General features: G+C 35.0%; 1 protein-coding gene across 2 annotated transcripts in view; it reads left to right on the top strand.

Moving 5' to 3' along the window:
* Positions 1 to 14,048, top strand: part of LOC110448141 (MORC family CW-type zinc finger protein 2-like) — an 82,511-nt gene that overhangs the window by 15,143 nt on the left and 53,320 nt on the right. The window contains exons 7-18 of one of the 2 annotated variants that reach the window (XM_021494221.1): positions 316 to 378; positions 1,710 to 1,927; positions 2,456 to 2,701; positions 3,091 to 3,136; positions 4,752 to 4,837; positions 6,907 to 7,047; positions 8,415 to 8,569; positions 9,734 to 9,758; positions 11,174 to 11,277; positions 11,774 to 11,879; positions 13,157 to 13,250; positions 13,848 to 13,886. In XM_021494221.1, coding sequence (XP_021349896.1) covers positions 316 to 378; positions 1,710 to 1,927; positions 2,456 to 2,701; positions 3,091 to 3,136; positions 4,752 to 4,837; positions 6,907 to 7,047; positions 8,415 to 8,569; positions 9,734 to 9,758; positions 11,174 to 11,277; positions 11,774 to 11,879; positions 13,157 to 13,250; positions 13,848 to 13,886 — 1,323 coding nt within the window. Of the gene's footprint in view, positions 1 to 315; positions 379 to 1,709; positions 1,928 to 2,455; positions 2,702 to 3,090; positions 3,137 to 4,751; positions 4,838 to 6,906; positions 7,048 to 8,414; positions 8,570 to 9,157; positions 9,174 to 9,733; positions 9,759 to 11,173; positions 11,278 to 11,773; positions 11,880 to 13,156; positions 13,251 to 13,847; positions 13,887 to 14,048 lie in introns of both variants that reach the window. The other variant, XM_021494222.1, reaches the window with a different exon arrangement.

The following is a 14,048-nucleotide window of genomic DNA, read 5'->3' as shown; positions in this document are numbered from 1 at the left end:
CTGATGTGTTAACGAAGATCTTGTAGTCAAAAAGAAAAAAAAAAGAATTTGGTTTATGTTATATTTCATGTATTATTTCATGTTCCATATTTACAGCACACACTTTTTCTAATTCCGATGTTAATATAGTGGTAAAAAATGATCTCTACCATTCAGATTCCTTCACAGGTTAAATTATAACCTAGGTAGTAATGTGAGTTACGGTTGTATGATCTGCAAAGAGAGTTATCTATGTCACTATCATCAACATAGGCGTACAGTGTACAGATAGTTTGTGAATGACTTGTATACCTTTTAATTATTTGATACTTGAAGGTGATTGTACCTCTGCCATCATTTGATGTCAACACAAGGAACCCAACATTACCCGGACCGAAGGTTTGTAACACTGGACAGCTGGAGCACACAAGATTTCTTGCATTCCTTTTCTGTACAATTCTGGGTTTATGAAAATTATTCACAAATTGTTGTTAATATTTAATTTGATCAGTCCTAACAATATCTAGGAGTTTCTATTAGCATATACATGACAACCTCATTGTTCTTTTTGTAAATTGCTGTACCTCAATAAAAGGTAGCATATTTAGTTTACCTTTCATTTTTGACCTGTGAATTTTTCATAAAGCTTTTTCATAATCAGGTAGACGAATTCAATTTGAATGCCAATTTTCTCTGTCTTTGTTAAGTACAAAAACAAAGCTATTCTGGTAAGATCACTAACTTCAGTAATACTATCAGTTGCACCTTTGTAACAGAACACCAACTAATTGTCCTTATTGATATAGAACACAAGGCTGGAGTAGACATCATTTATGAGCTGAAGTTAATTAACCCCCATCCTCGATGGGTTATGCTCACTTTCGCTCTCTGCACACCTGGAATATGTCATAGCAAAATTGAGCAAAATTTAGTTTACCTTTCATTTTTGACCTGTGAATTTTTCATAAAGCTTTTTCATAATCAGGTAGACGAATTCAATTTGAATGCCAATTTTCTCTTTCTTTGTTAAGTACAAAAACAAAGCTATTCTGGTAAGATCACTAACTTCAGTAATACTATCAGTTGCACCTTTGTAACAGAACACCAACTAATTGTCCTTATTGATATAGAACACAAGGCTGGAGTAGACATCATTTATGAGCTGAAGTTAATTAACCCCCATCCTCGATGGGTTATGCTCACTTTCGCTCTCTGCACACCTGGAATATGTCATAGCAAAATTGAGGCACATGACTAGCTAATTGATTGGTTTCTGGTAAAATAAAACCTGACCAATTGCTAGGCTGATACCTGTCCTTTGAAGATTACAGCGGAGTGACACTTGATACAAAGCCTGTCAATTTCACCGTTACATGACCGACATATTCTTTTGAAGTACGTCAAGGGATCAAACTAGTCTTCTCCTCTCATGCACATGGTGGTGCACACTGAGCCTTCAATTTAGCTATGACATATTCCAGGGGTGAGGTGAGTGAAAGTGAACGTAACCCCTCAAGTATCGAGGATGAGCTACCCCATATTGGTAGAGAAATTCTTCCAGGGTTTTTTTTGTTAAAAAAATTGACAAAAAGCAATTTTTCATGTGAAATAACAACTGATAAACTCTAAAACATATCTTGTCATTTTAATTTTTTGGTTCCTAATATCTTTGAAAAATTGGTTTTAGACCCAATAAGTTTACGATGTAATCATTTAAATGTGTTTTTCAGCATGACTCGGAGATGGAACTGATACTGAAGTACTCGCCATTCACATCAGAGGAGGAATTCTTTGCCCAGTTCGACAAGATCGAGGGCAGCTCAGGAACGCTTGTGATAGTGTATAATATGAAACTGTTAGACAATGGTGAACCTGAGTTAGATATAACGTCAGATAATGAAGATATTCTCTTGGCTAACCCAACGCAGGATTTTGATTCTGATGAAGGGTATGTATACAAAAAATTAACTGCCAGTTCTAGGTAGCAAATAAAATCAACAGCAGGTTTTTGTGATCAACATTTAGCTTGATGTACTCGACTGCATGACAGTTTGATTTTAAAGGAAAATTGACAGCGACAGGAGAATGTGCCCTTTCAAATTAAAATGATGTAACTATTAAATATATGAAGGAAAAAAAGACAATATGTCATAATAAAATATTTTGGACAGATTTTCAGAAATTGCATCGAAAACATTTTTCTGATTTTGAGGTCTTGACCATTTATCATAATTTGCAGATATACTTAAAAATATATTTTGGCTATTTTTGCTAGATTTTGATATTTTTTTTATCTTTATAATTTTCACAAATAGCTAAGCAGCTAAGGGCACTTATCAGAACAAACACTGTACATTGTGTATCAATACATTTGTCTACTAATATAAGTTACTGGGGTAGACCTTTGTATGGACTACATCTTGTACCGACATCCTCATCACAGCCTCATTTCATCAAAATTTGTGTTTACTTTCAGGTTGATGCCAGAGAGAAAATCCTTCAGAGCTTATACATCTATTCTATATGTGGACCCAAGGATGAAAATTTATATACAAGGCAAAAAAGTGCGGACTAAGAAGTTAATGTGTAGTCTATACAAACCTAAGTGTTACAAATACTCCTCAAACCGCTTCAAAACGCGGTCGGAAAACGAAGTGCAACGCGCAAAGGACGAAGCTAAGCAGGCAGAACATAAAGTGAAGGAACTTGAAAGTAAAGCTAAGTGAGTGGTGGATCTTTGTTAACCCTTTCACCACTGTAGACCATAATGGACTTACCCAGATCAATGCATAGTAGAGTCTATTTAAGTTACATAGGGATGAAAGGATTAAAAAATTCAATGATGGAAAATTAGAAAGAGACACTTATGTCATACTTTCAGAATGCATTTTATTCTAGTTTTTGTGCATGTTGTTTTAAATACTAGAGTCACAGCTATTTCTTTTTCCAGATAACTTAATTACTTCAGACAATTAAACATTCGGAAATATATTTATGCACAATTCTATTTCTAGTGCATTTCTCAAAAAATTCTGAATTAGCAAGTTTTACTAAAATATTATGCAATGGTTATAGTTTTGTGAATAATGTCTTTAAACCATTCCTTTTCAGACATTTAGAGAATAAACAAAGTGGGTCTATATCAAAAGATCAAAGAGTAAGTGTTTAACAGTGAAATAATTATTTTTTATCAGAGGTCTCTTTTCCGAAATACCTCTGCTCGTATCAAAACCAAGGACCACAGATCACTGGTTCTGTGTTCTAGCAGTTGATTTTTCAAGAGTCGAGTCAGTAGCAAGCAATAAGAAATCTCAGTGTTACAGTCTCGTAGTCCACGAAAGGACCTCTTCCTTGGAATATATGGAGTGTAAGCATGATTGTGAGGGCAAGGTTACAGTAAGAAGATTATCATTTACCTTACCCACGGCCCTACGTGAGCACCATCTTTCCCCCTTAAGGTAATAGGAGTGTGTCACCATTTCTCAGTAGAATTTCTTCAAATTTTGTAGTTATATTGCTTTAAAGTAAAGAAAATTTTCTGGCCCAAAAAAATTTAGGTTGTCAGAGTTTTAAGGAATTTAAATGGAAATGTATGTAAAAAGGAGTGAATTTTGAAAAAAAAATGAAAGACAATATTTTTACAAAATAATGTCAATAAAAATGATACTGACATGTATTAGTTTTGCATTAATATCAATTTAATAAATGCTGAAATTGTGTAAAATTAATTCTCTATACACAATATAAAAATTGACATTTTATAATAAAACCATATACACATAGTAATTGCAGGTAAGAGTTATCGTTCTTGAAAAACTTCACAGTAGTGAAATAGGTAGCCTGTTTCCTGAAGTACAGAACAACGGACGCATGTGACTCATTGATAAAAAACCACTGAATTAATGCCTGGATTGCTTTGAAATACTTCAATATTGAGAGAACACACTGTTCTGTCAATAATAAACATACAATATTCATCAGTTTAGTATTAAACATTAGAATTTGCGGGAAATTGTGATACCATCTTCCTACATTGGATTTTCAACTAGGGATGTACTTCCTGTTTCTGTTTATCAATACACTCCTATGACCTTAAGTACCTTTGTTAGAATGCAAACTACTGGTCAAGTTCTCTAACAAATGAGCTAAATAGGAAATTCCCTGTATAGTGAATCGGTAATAAGCAGCTGGGTGACTCACCTCTATTATTACACTTTATTTTATATGCTCTATTTCTGAATTGACTTGAAATTTGGTTCCCTAACACTGGGAGTCAACATGGACTAATGACCAGGGTTTATTCAAGCCAGTAGCAAGGAACCCAATTTCATGTCGCCAACAAAGCAAGGGGATATACACGGATCACTCTTGACCGTGTTGTTTTCCCCATACATGGTGTCTGTGTGAAATCTTTTTTTGATGGTGAAACCGCGAATGCCTCATTAAATCAGTTATGGTTCCTTAGATCATACGATCCTGCTTTGATAACTGTGGCAATTCTAGAACTAATACATGCAAAAAGGAACCGACTCACGGAGGTGCGATTTTATCAGTTCAAAACCAATCGGTTGCAAGGCATAATGCTTTTATTATCATACGACTTTCTACAAATGCCTATAATATTATTTTCAAAATCAGTTTTGGCTCAAATTGGAAATAAAAATTGTCTCTGCTTGCTTGTTGGGTTTGCTATGATTTATTGGGATTTTTTGAGCATGGTAATATATAAGTTGTTACAATGATAATGAACGTGTGATTTTCCTATTTTACAGACAGAACTTCGGAAGGCACAACAGCAGGCAGCGGAGTACAGACGAATAGCAGAATACAAGAAACAGGTGGCAGAGAGAAAGGCAAAGGAGGTGTCAGTCAAGGTGGTCAGCTAGCTATCATTATAGGCCTGTAGTAGAGTAAAGACGAATAGCAGAATACAAGAAACAGGAGGCAGAGAGAAAGGCAAAGTAGGTGTCGGTAAAGGTGGGCAGCTAGCTATCATTATAGGCTTGTAGTAGAGTACAGAAGAATAGCAGAATACAAGAAACAGGTGGGAGAGAGAAAGGCAAAGAAGGTGTCGGTAAAGGTGGTCAGCTAGCTATCATCATAGGCTTGTAGTAGAGTACAGACGAATAGCAGAAGACAAGAAACAGGTGGCAGAGAGAAAGGCAAAGTAGGTGTCAGTTAAGGTGGTAAGCTAGCTATCATTATAGGCTTGTAGTAGAGTACAGACGTATAGCAGAATACAAGAAACAGGTGGCAGAGAGAAAGGCAAAGTAGGCGTCGGTAAAGGTGGTCAGCTAGCTATCATTATCGTCTTGTAGTAGAGTACAGACAAATAGCAGAATACAAGCAACAGGTTGAAGAGAGAAAGGCAAAGTAGGTGTCGGTAAAGGGGGTCAGCTAGCTATCATTATAGGCTTGTAGTAGAGTACAGACAAATAGCAGAATACAAGAAACAGGAGGCAGAGAGAAAGGCAAAGTAGGTGTCGGTACAGGTGGTCAGCTAGCTATCATTATAGGCTTTTAATTGAGTACAGACAAATAGCAGAATACAAGAAACAGGGGGCAGAGAGAAAGGCAAAGTAGGTGTCAGTCAAGGTGGTCATCTAGCTATCATTATAGGCCTGTAGTAGAGTAAAGACGAATAGCAGAATACAAGAAACAGGGGGCAGAGAGAAAGGCAAAGTAGGTGTCCGTTAAGGTGGTCAGCTAGCTATCATTATAGGCTTGTAATAGAGTCCAGACAAATAGCAGAATACAAGAAACAGGAGGCAGAGAGAAAGGCAAAGTAGGTGTCAGTTAAGGTGGGCAGCTAGCTATCATTATAGGCTTGTAGTAGAGTACAGACGTATAGCAGAATACAAGAAACAGGTGGCAGAGAGAAAGGCAAAGTAGGTGTCGGTAAAGGTGGTCAGCTAGCTATCATTATAGGCTTGTAGTAGAGTACAGACAAATAGCAGAATACAAGAAACAGGTTGAAGAGAGAAAGGCAAAGTAGGTGTCGGTCAAGGTGGTCAGCTAGCTATCATTATAGGCTTGTAGTAGAGTACAGACAAATAGCAGAATACAAGAAACAGGTGGCAGAGAGAAAGGCAAAGTAGGTGTTGGTAAAGGTGGTCAGCTAGCTCTTATTATAGGCTTGTAGTAGAGTACAGACGAATAGCAGAATACAAGAAACAGGTGGCAGAGTGAAAGGCAAAGTAGGTGTCGGTCAAGGAGGTCAGCTAGCTCTTATTATAGGCTTGTAGTAGAGGACAGACGTATAGCAGAATAAAAGAAACAGGTGGCAGAGTGAAAGGCAAAGTAGGTGTCAGTTAAGGTGGTCAGCTAGCTCTTATTATATGCTTGTAGTAGAGTACAGACAAATATCAGAATACAAGAAACAGGCGGCAGAGAGAAAGGGAAAGTAGGCGTCAGTCAAGGTGGTCAGCTAGCTATCATTATAGGCTTGTAGTAGAGCTTCATAGAAGTGATATCCCGCTTATAGAGTCAATTTAACCTAATAGGAAATATTCATAGGTTTGTCTAGTCTCTCAGGATCAGCATAACAAAAAAATACTTATTTGAAAGATGTTAATATATATTATTGAATGCATTATATAAATTGTTCTAATTTGAAAGGAACGAAAATGACTTGCAGATCATTATTAAAATTTTACAAGGTCATTTGAATGCCATGAAATATTTTCTAATATGAAAAAATAAATTGTTAATAATTTTCTCAATTCAAAAACATCAGAAAATTCTCTGTCATGCAATTTTTGATACACTTGATTGCTGATTAACAAAAAAACCCTAAATTTATGTACAACATTGAGGAGGCGATATTAATTTGAATTTCTGAAGTTGCCTCCCTTTAAGTGTATTATTACTGCCATTGAATTTGTGAAATACAGATGTTCATGTGACTACTGATCTATTTACATCCAGATCACTAAAGGATCCGAAGATACTGAATTTTGTGTTCGGAATCAATCTTGAGAATCGGAATCATGATGGTATATTTGTATACAACTGCAGTCGACTTATCAAAATGTATGAGAAAGTAGGTCCTCAGACTGACGGTGGTGTGTAAGTATTATTGAATGTCCTCCTACATACATGTTAGAACTATCTGTAGTGACCTGTCTTGCTTGTAGCACAAATTTGTTATACTAGGATACCATAAAAACATGAAGTATTGTTGTCAACATCAGCCCTTCTCAAGTTATCTCAACCATGGTCAAGTACTTTGTGTAGCTATAGCAGATAAAAAATACTTTTAGATTCTTCCTTCCAGATGTATTGTGTAGTAGAATGAAATTTTGTAGACAACATCAGCTCTTTTAAGCCATAGTCAAGTTTGTATATATCTGACAAGATTTTCGATGCTTCCTTCCAGATAGTGTAGTATTCTGAACATACTTTGTTACTCAATGGGTCTTCTAGAATTGCAGAATTGATTCAGGAAACTGCTCTTTTTTAACCATAGTTGAAGATATATATACCTGACAAAATACTAGATGCTGTCTTAGACTTTTTATAAGTTTTTGATTACTCGATGATTACTTTGGACAGTAACTGACGGGATGAATTCAGGAGAAATATCCGACAAATATGTGTAATATGTAGTTATACCAGGTTTTGAATGTGTTCGATGCATTAACCTATGAATCTACTTCCATGAGAATATTGTTAAGGTAATAGGATTGTGTCACCATTTCTCAGTAGAATTTCTTCAAATTTTGTAGTTATAATGCTTTAAAGTAAAGAAAATTTTCTGCCACAAAAAAAATATAGGTTGTCAGAATTTTAAGGATTTTAAATGGAAATTTAGGTAAAAAGGAGTGAATTTTGAAAAAAAAATGAAAGACACAATATTTTTACAAAATAATGTCAATAAAAATGATACTGACATATATTAGTACGGCATTAATGTATATCAATTTAATAAATGCTGAAATTGTGTAAAATTAATTCTCTATACACGATATAAAAATTGACATTTTATAATAAACCATATACATAGTAATTGCAGGTAAGAGTTATCGTTCTTGAAAAACTTCACAGTAGTGAAATAGGTAGCCGGTTTCCTGAAGTAAAGAAAAAATGGACACATGTGATTCATTGATAAAAAAACCTAAATTAATGCCTGGATTGCTTTGAAATACTTTAATATTGAGAGAACACACTGTTCTGTCAATAATAAACATACAATATTCATCAGTTTAATATTAAACACTAGAATTTGTGGAAATTGTGATACTCTCTCCCTACATTGGATTTTCAACTAGGGATGTACTTCCTGTTTCCGTTTATCAATACACTCCAATGACCTTAAGGAATTGCCTGATACATAAAGTAAAGTAAATAGGTACATGGTATAAAACTGTAAGAATTGTTTTTTACATTTCATTATGAATGATATTCATTTCGTCACTTTTTTGGTAAACTTGCAGGTTCTGTAGTGGTGTAGTAGGGGTTGTGGATATTCCCTACTTGGTGTTAGAACCCACACATAACAAACAAGACTTCGCCGACGCTAAAGAATACCGACACATGATGAAGGCGATGGGTGAACACATGACGCAGTATTGGAAGGACATTGGGATAGGTATGTCACCGAGACAGGCTCAATTTCATTTCATTTCAACAAATTTTATTGTTCAATAACAAATGGATTGGACAACAGACAAGCCTATACAAGTCCTCTCCAATAGGTACCACATATATACAAGTCAGAATGGAAAAAGTTAATAGTAGATTTCATACGGACAATGATGTATTTATTTAAAGAGAAATGGATTTAGTATGAACACATTGATGGTAGTATTTACACAGACTTTCAGAGAGTAGATCAATAACTTCTGGTAACATATAATAATTATAATGTAAAATCTACTCCAGCATTTACAGACTTGTATACCCACAAGCCTACATGTCACACACACCCTCGCACACACAACACATCTATAGAAGATGTATACTCAGCCTTCGTAACTACAGGCTCAATCATCAGACACAGGATAATTATATATGGAAATTGATAAAAGTTCTTGAACTTCAACTTTTGTGGAAAAAATATGAACTGATCAGTTCCTTAAAATTATGAAAATGGTTATTGCACTAGTAAGTGTGGGGTTTGTTTTGTGTTAACATGTGGTATTAATAATTCACTATCACATTAATTATTGCTTTGCAGGAGGTAGTTTTCAGTGGTAAGATATAAATATACTGGTGATACCAGGATCAGTAGTATTGTACGTGTGACAGGTTTTATTTGGATCTTAGTGACGGATCATTTGAAAATATTTGAACTTGAATCAAATCAAAACAAAACTGAAAACATATATGTCTAAGTAATTATTTAGTGGAATTTGAAAATATTTAAAAGTGGACTTGGTTCCTTTTAATGAATCGGTATAGTTTGCAGACACGACACTGTAATTTCAAATTTCTGGATGGGGGAGTAATTGCATCTTCCCTTCATGTTAAGGCCATCATAATTATGAATTTCGTGATGGTGAAATTTATATGACTCTTTGGCACAGTACAATGTCTTTCACACAGGATAATTGTGGATTATTAAGTTCTAAACTGTTCAACTACTTAAAGTAGTTACCACAAGCTAAAACTTCAAAGTTATATAGTGCTGCAAATTTTGTGGTAATGTTTCAATATTTAACAAGCATAGAATGAGAATGTTTTCAAATGATCTGCCCCCAGTTTGCTGTGTTTGTTCCGTTCACTGATTGTTCTAACCCTTTGTTTTGTTTAGCACAACAAGGGGTAACAAAGTTCTGGTAAGTTATATCACTAGATAAACTCCCTGTACATCCAAATAGGTCCTCCTATATCCAGCTCTACTAAATCTTTATTCAAAATTTATGTTTCAAAGCTGACAGTGCAAGTTAGAAAGCTTTAAATTGAGATTTTAAAAAAGAAACGTTTCAGAATAACTTTGAGATGTGGTGACCATCTCTCCTAGTCATCATATCCAAAGATTAACAACAGGTTCGTTGGTGCTTTGGGTTGTATTGGTGAGGTAATAACGAACAAGTGTAATATTAGTTTAATAAACCATTAGCCTAATATTTCATTTACAACTAACTCAAAACTGAATTAGACAACTTAAAGAAATGAACATCTGACAAAGGCTGAATGCCTACCTTATAAATCGTGCCAATATTTCAACAGTTTATAGCAACATTAATAAGTTCCTGTGAAAAACTACACTATTTCCATTTATATCCATCAGAATGTCGCCTATATCAAATCTTACACCATTGAAAAAACATGTTTTGTATGTGTTTTAAACAGTATTTATAATTAAGGCTTAAAAAGTATAGCAAATACTCATGTATGGTGGTCACTATACACAGACTGTACAAGTGTCATATGTTTTATTTATATGATATAAATATTTGGGGATACTTGAGAAATAGTGCCAGAAGGATTACCGATAGATTGATAATTGTTACCAAGTATAGCAAAAGCTAAAATGTTGGTGCTTCCTTAGATATGATTATCGCGGGAGGTCGCCATTGGGGAACATCACAAAACCAGCCTGAAAAATGCTACTTAATTTTATTTTATTTTTCAAATCCTCAGTTAAAACCTGTTTAACACCTGTGTAAAACACTGTCAGTTTAAACTGAAAAAATGCAGGTTTTCTTTCACTTTTCCATAGATAGAGATATAGAAATGGATATTGTTTGTCCCTTTAGACTGTTGAAATTTAGTGGCTTTCTCACCTGGTTTCTTTCTCCCTCAGACTGACTTTGGATTTATTATAGCAGTATTCTGTACAACACTTCACTGTAATACAAATACTGTAGCTACAAACACTAAAGATAATCAGATAATGAATTAAATTGATTGATATTTTATTAACAGGAATGATTTTCATTTTTATGATTTTAATGTTTAGACCAACGCACATTCTTCTGACAGATAAATCAGACCTCCGAGACATGATCGTATAGAGATGATTATTCTAGGAACTGAAATAAATTTTATATGCAAGGGGAAATAACTCTTAGTCATATAGTCATAATAAGAATGCCTGTGAATAACTTGACTAATCTACCCTTGCACAATTGACATGTCTATATGAAAAATTATGTGATGTCCAGCTTAATTGTTTTTCTTGAAATCTTTTTATTACCTTGTATATGTGTTGAGTTTCCATGGTAATAGCATTGTTTTTTGTGTACAGGGAGAACTTTGGATATGTAAGTCAGAGATGGAGAGACCCTCCCTCTGAGGACAACAAGTACGCAAGGAAAAGGGCCATGCAGATCAATGTCACATTACAATGTGGTAGGTTATTGTCTTAAAAATGGAACCTTGGGCTTAAAAAGCATTTTATTGACAGGTTGCCAGTGTGACCAGAAAATTAGCTTTTTGTTAAAAAAAAACACCTAACTGGCCAATACAGTAAAACCCGCGAACTTGAACTCTTCGGGTCCAGATCAATAGTTTGAGGAAGACATGGTATTCGATGAATCTGAGGTTCATCCGATATTGCATTTTTTTTATCATGTGGGACGTCCGACTCCAAGAGAACTGCAAATGTTGCAGAAAGTAGTAAAAAAAAAAGAGGTTTAATAAAGATGACAACATTTGATAGATATGAGATAGCTGAAGAATGAAAACATACATATATATATATATGTAGCCATCGGTATTAAGAAGGAAGTAAAAAAAACACCCAGCTGTATGTGTAGCTTTCTTGTCGTTTTGACATAGTCCGCCCTACTGTACATGGCAGTACTGTACTATTAGGGGGATGTTATATATGTGTCTTTTGTTCCAGACATGTGCCTGAAGTGGCGGACATTACCATTCTCTTCCAACAACATTGGCAAGGACTTCCCTGACGACTGGGTGTGTGCTATCAACCCAGACGTAGCTCACAACAGGTATACTAGTAGGCTCTGGTTCTCTCACCAATTGGACTTTCTCCACTAATGAAGCAACAATTTTTCTGACTGGAACAGATAATCTTGTTAAATTGTTGTGAACATGTATTACTTAACTCATGATTCTTAACTTAATGAAATCTTCTCACAGAATGATTCTATCAGGTATCTTCAATACCTTGTTTATTTACAATTTGGTGTGTGGTCCTATCAACTAAAGATAACAAGATTCTGTTGTATTGTGGTTCCTAGAGCCATAAAAGAGACTGTGCCTACCCATTTAAAAGACTTCTGAAGTGTTGGGGTGTAGTACAATGTATGAAGTGATTGGTTTTGGTTTCAAAATGCACTCTGTATGTCAGTTATTTAAATTATAAAATCTGAAAAAACAGTTTCATGCTGAAGAGAAAATTCTGTATATGTTTATTTTACACTACAAGAACAAAAATAATGTCCTGACTCCATCCTGTAGATGTTCTGTCTGTACCATTGTGATAATGTATTGTGTGTGTGTTACAGGTGTTTGTCAGCAGATAATGTATTGGGTGTTACAGGTGTTTGTCAGCAGATAATGTATTGTGTGTGTTACAGGTGTTTGTCAGCAGATAATGTATTGTGTGTGTTACAGGTGTTTGTCAGCAGATAATGTATTGTGTGTGTGTTACAGGTGTTCGTCAGCAGATAATGTATTGTGTGTGTGTTACAGATGTTCGTCAGCAGACAATGTATTGTGTGTGTTACAGGCGTTCGTCAGCAGATAATGTATTGTGTGTGTTACAAGTGTTCGTCAGCAGATAATGTATTGTGTGTGTTACAGGTGTTCGTCAGCAGATAATGTATTGTGTGTGTTACAGGTGTTTGTCAGCAGATAATGTATTGTGTGTGTTACAGGCGTTCGGCAGCAGATAATGTATTGTGTGAGTTACAGGTGTTTGTCAGCAGATAATGTATTGTGTGTGTTACAGGCGTTCGTCAGCAGATAATGTATTGTGTGTGTTACAGGTGTTCGTCAGCCGATAATGTATTGTGTGTGTTACAGGTGTTTGTCAGCAGATAATGTATTGTATGTGTGTTGTTACAGGTGTTCGTCAGCAGATAATGTATTGCGTGTGTGTTACAGATGTTCGTCAGCAGATAATGTATTGTGTGTGTTACAGGCGTTCGGCAGCAGATAATGTATTGTGTGAGTTACAGGTGTTCGTCAGCAGATAATGTATTGTGTGTGTTACAGGTGTTAGTCAGCAGATAATGTATATAATGTATTGTGTGTGTTACAGATGTTCTTCAGCAGAACAGAAGATGAATATAATAGAAGGGGTATTCAAGAAAGCTGTTAAATCTCAGGACCAGAAACAAAAGGACATAGAGGAGGTAAAATGACTATTAAATACAAAGGCCCAAATGACTTCCCAGAATTCATATGTGACTAGTGTTCCACTAACATTGATCACATACTTAATGTCAATACATCTGTTTATACAGAGTACTGATGTGTGGATAGCTCTTTAAGTCATTGTGAATGATCAGTAAAGAGTACCACCACGTTGAAATATATTATCACCAATTAGCACTTTTATGAAATATTTGTTCATGTCCTTTTCTACAGAAATTGTTAAAATAAATTTGTCTCAGGCTGCATTTACAGAAATAAATATATATCAGGTTTGAAACACTTTAGGGAATAAACTGTGGACCTCTACACCACCTACCCTATTCTTTTTATCAATGTTGCTATCAAGGAATTACAAATGCATAGTATTAAAATGAGACATTCATAGCTTTGCAAAGGGAAGTAACTCTAAACTGGAAAAAAATTCCTTTTTGCTGGTTTATCTTCTGTAAATAAGGGAGCATACTCCAAGGAAAAAAATCCGCTGTGAAGTGGAACTCTTTTTCCATGATTGTTACTGATGCTGTGGTATCCTTCCCCGTAAAAAACATTAGTTATTCTCCTGGTTCTTTTTGCAGGCTATAAAGAAAAAGTCAAAAGAACTTGAAAAAATGCAGGTAAGTTGATTTCTGTAACAACTGTTAACTGTTTAAAAGGCTCAAATTGATATTTCCAAAATCTTGCCAGCGTTTGTTTCTGTTTTTTTTCTCTCTATTTGTTTAATATAACAGAAATGAAAAAAGTGCTTCTTTATGTTTTGGAGTTATCAAAGTTGAATA

The sequence above is a fragment of the Mizuhopecten yessoensis genome, unplaced genomic scaffold, assembly GCF_002113885.1.
Source record: "Mizuhopecten yessoensis strain PY_sf001 unplaced genomic scaffold, ASM211388v2 scaffold3853, whole genome shotgun sequence".
Lineage (NCBI taxonomy): Eukaryota > Metazoa > Mollusca > Bivalvia > Pectinida > Pectinidae > Mizuhopecten > Mizuhopecten yessoensis.
This window is presented reverse-complemented; position numbering and strand designations above follow the sequence as displayed.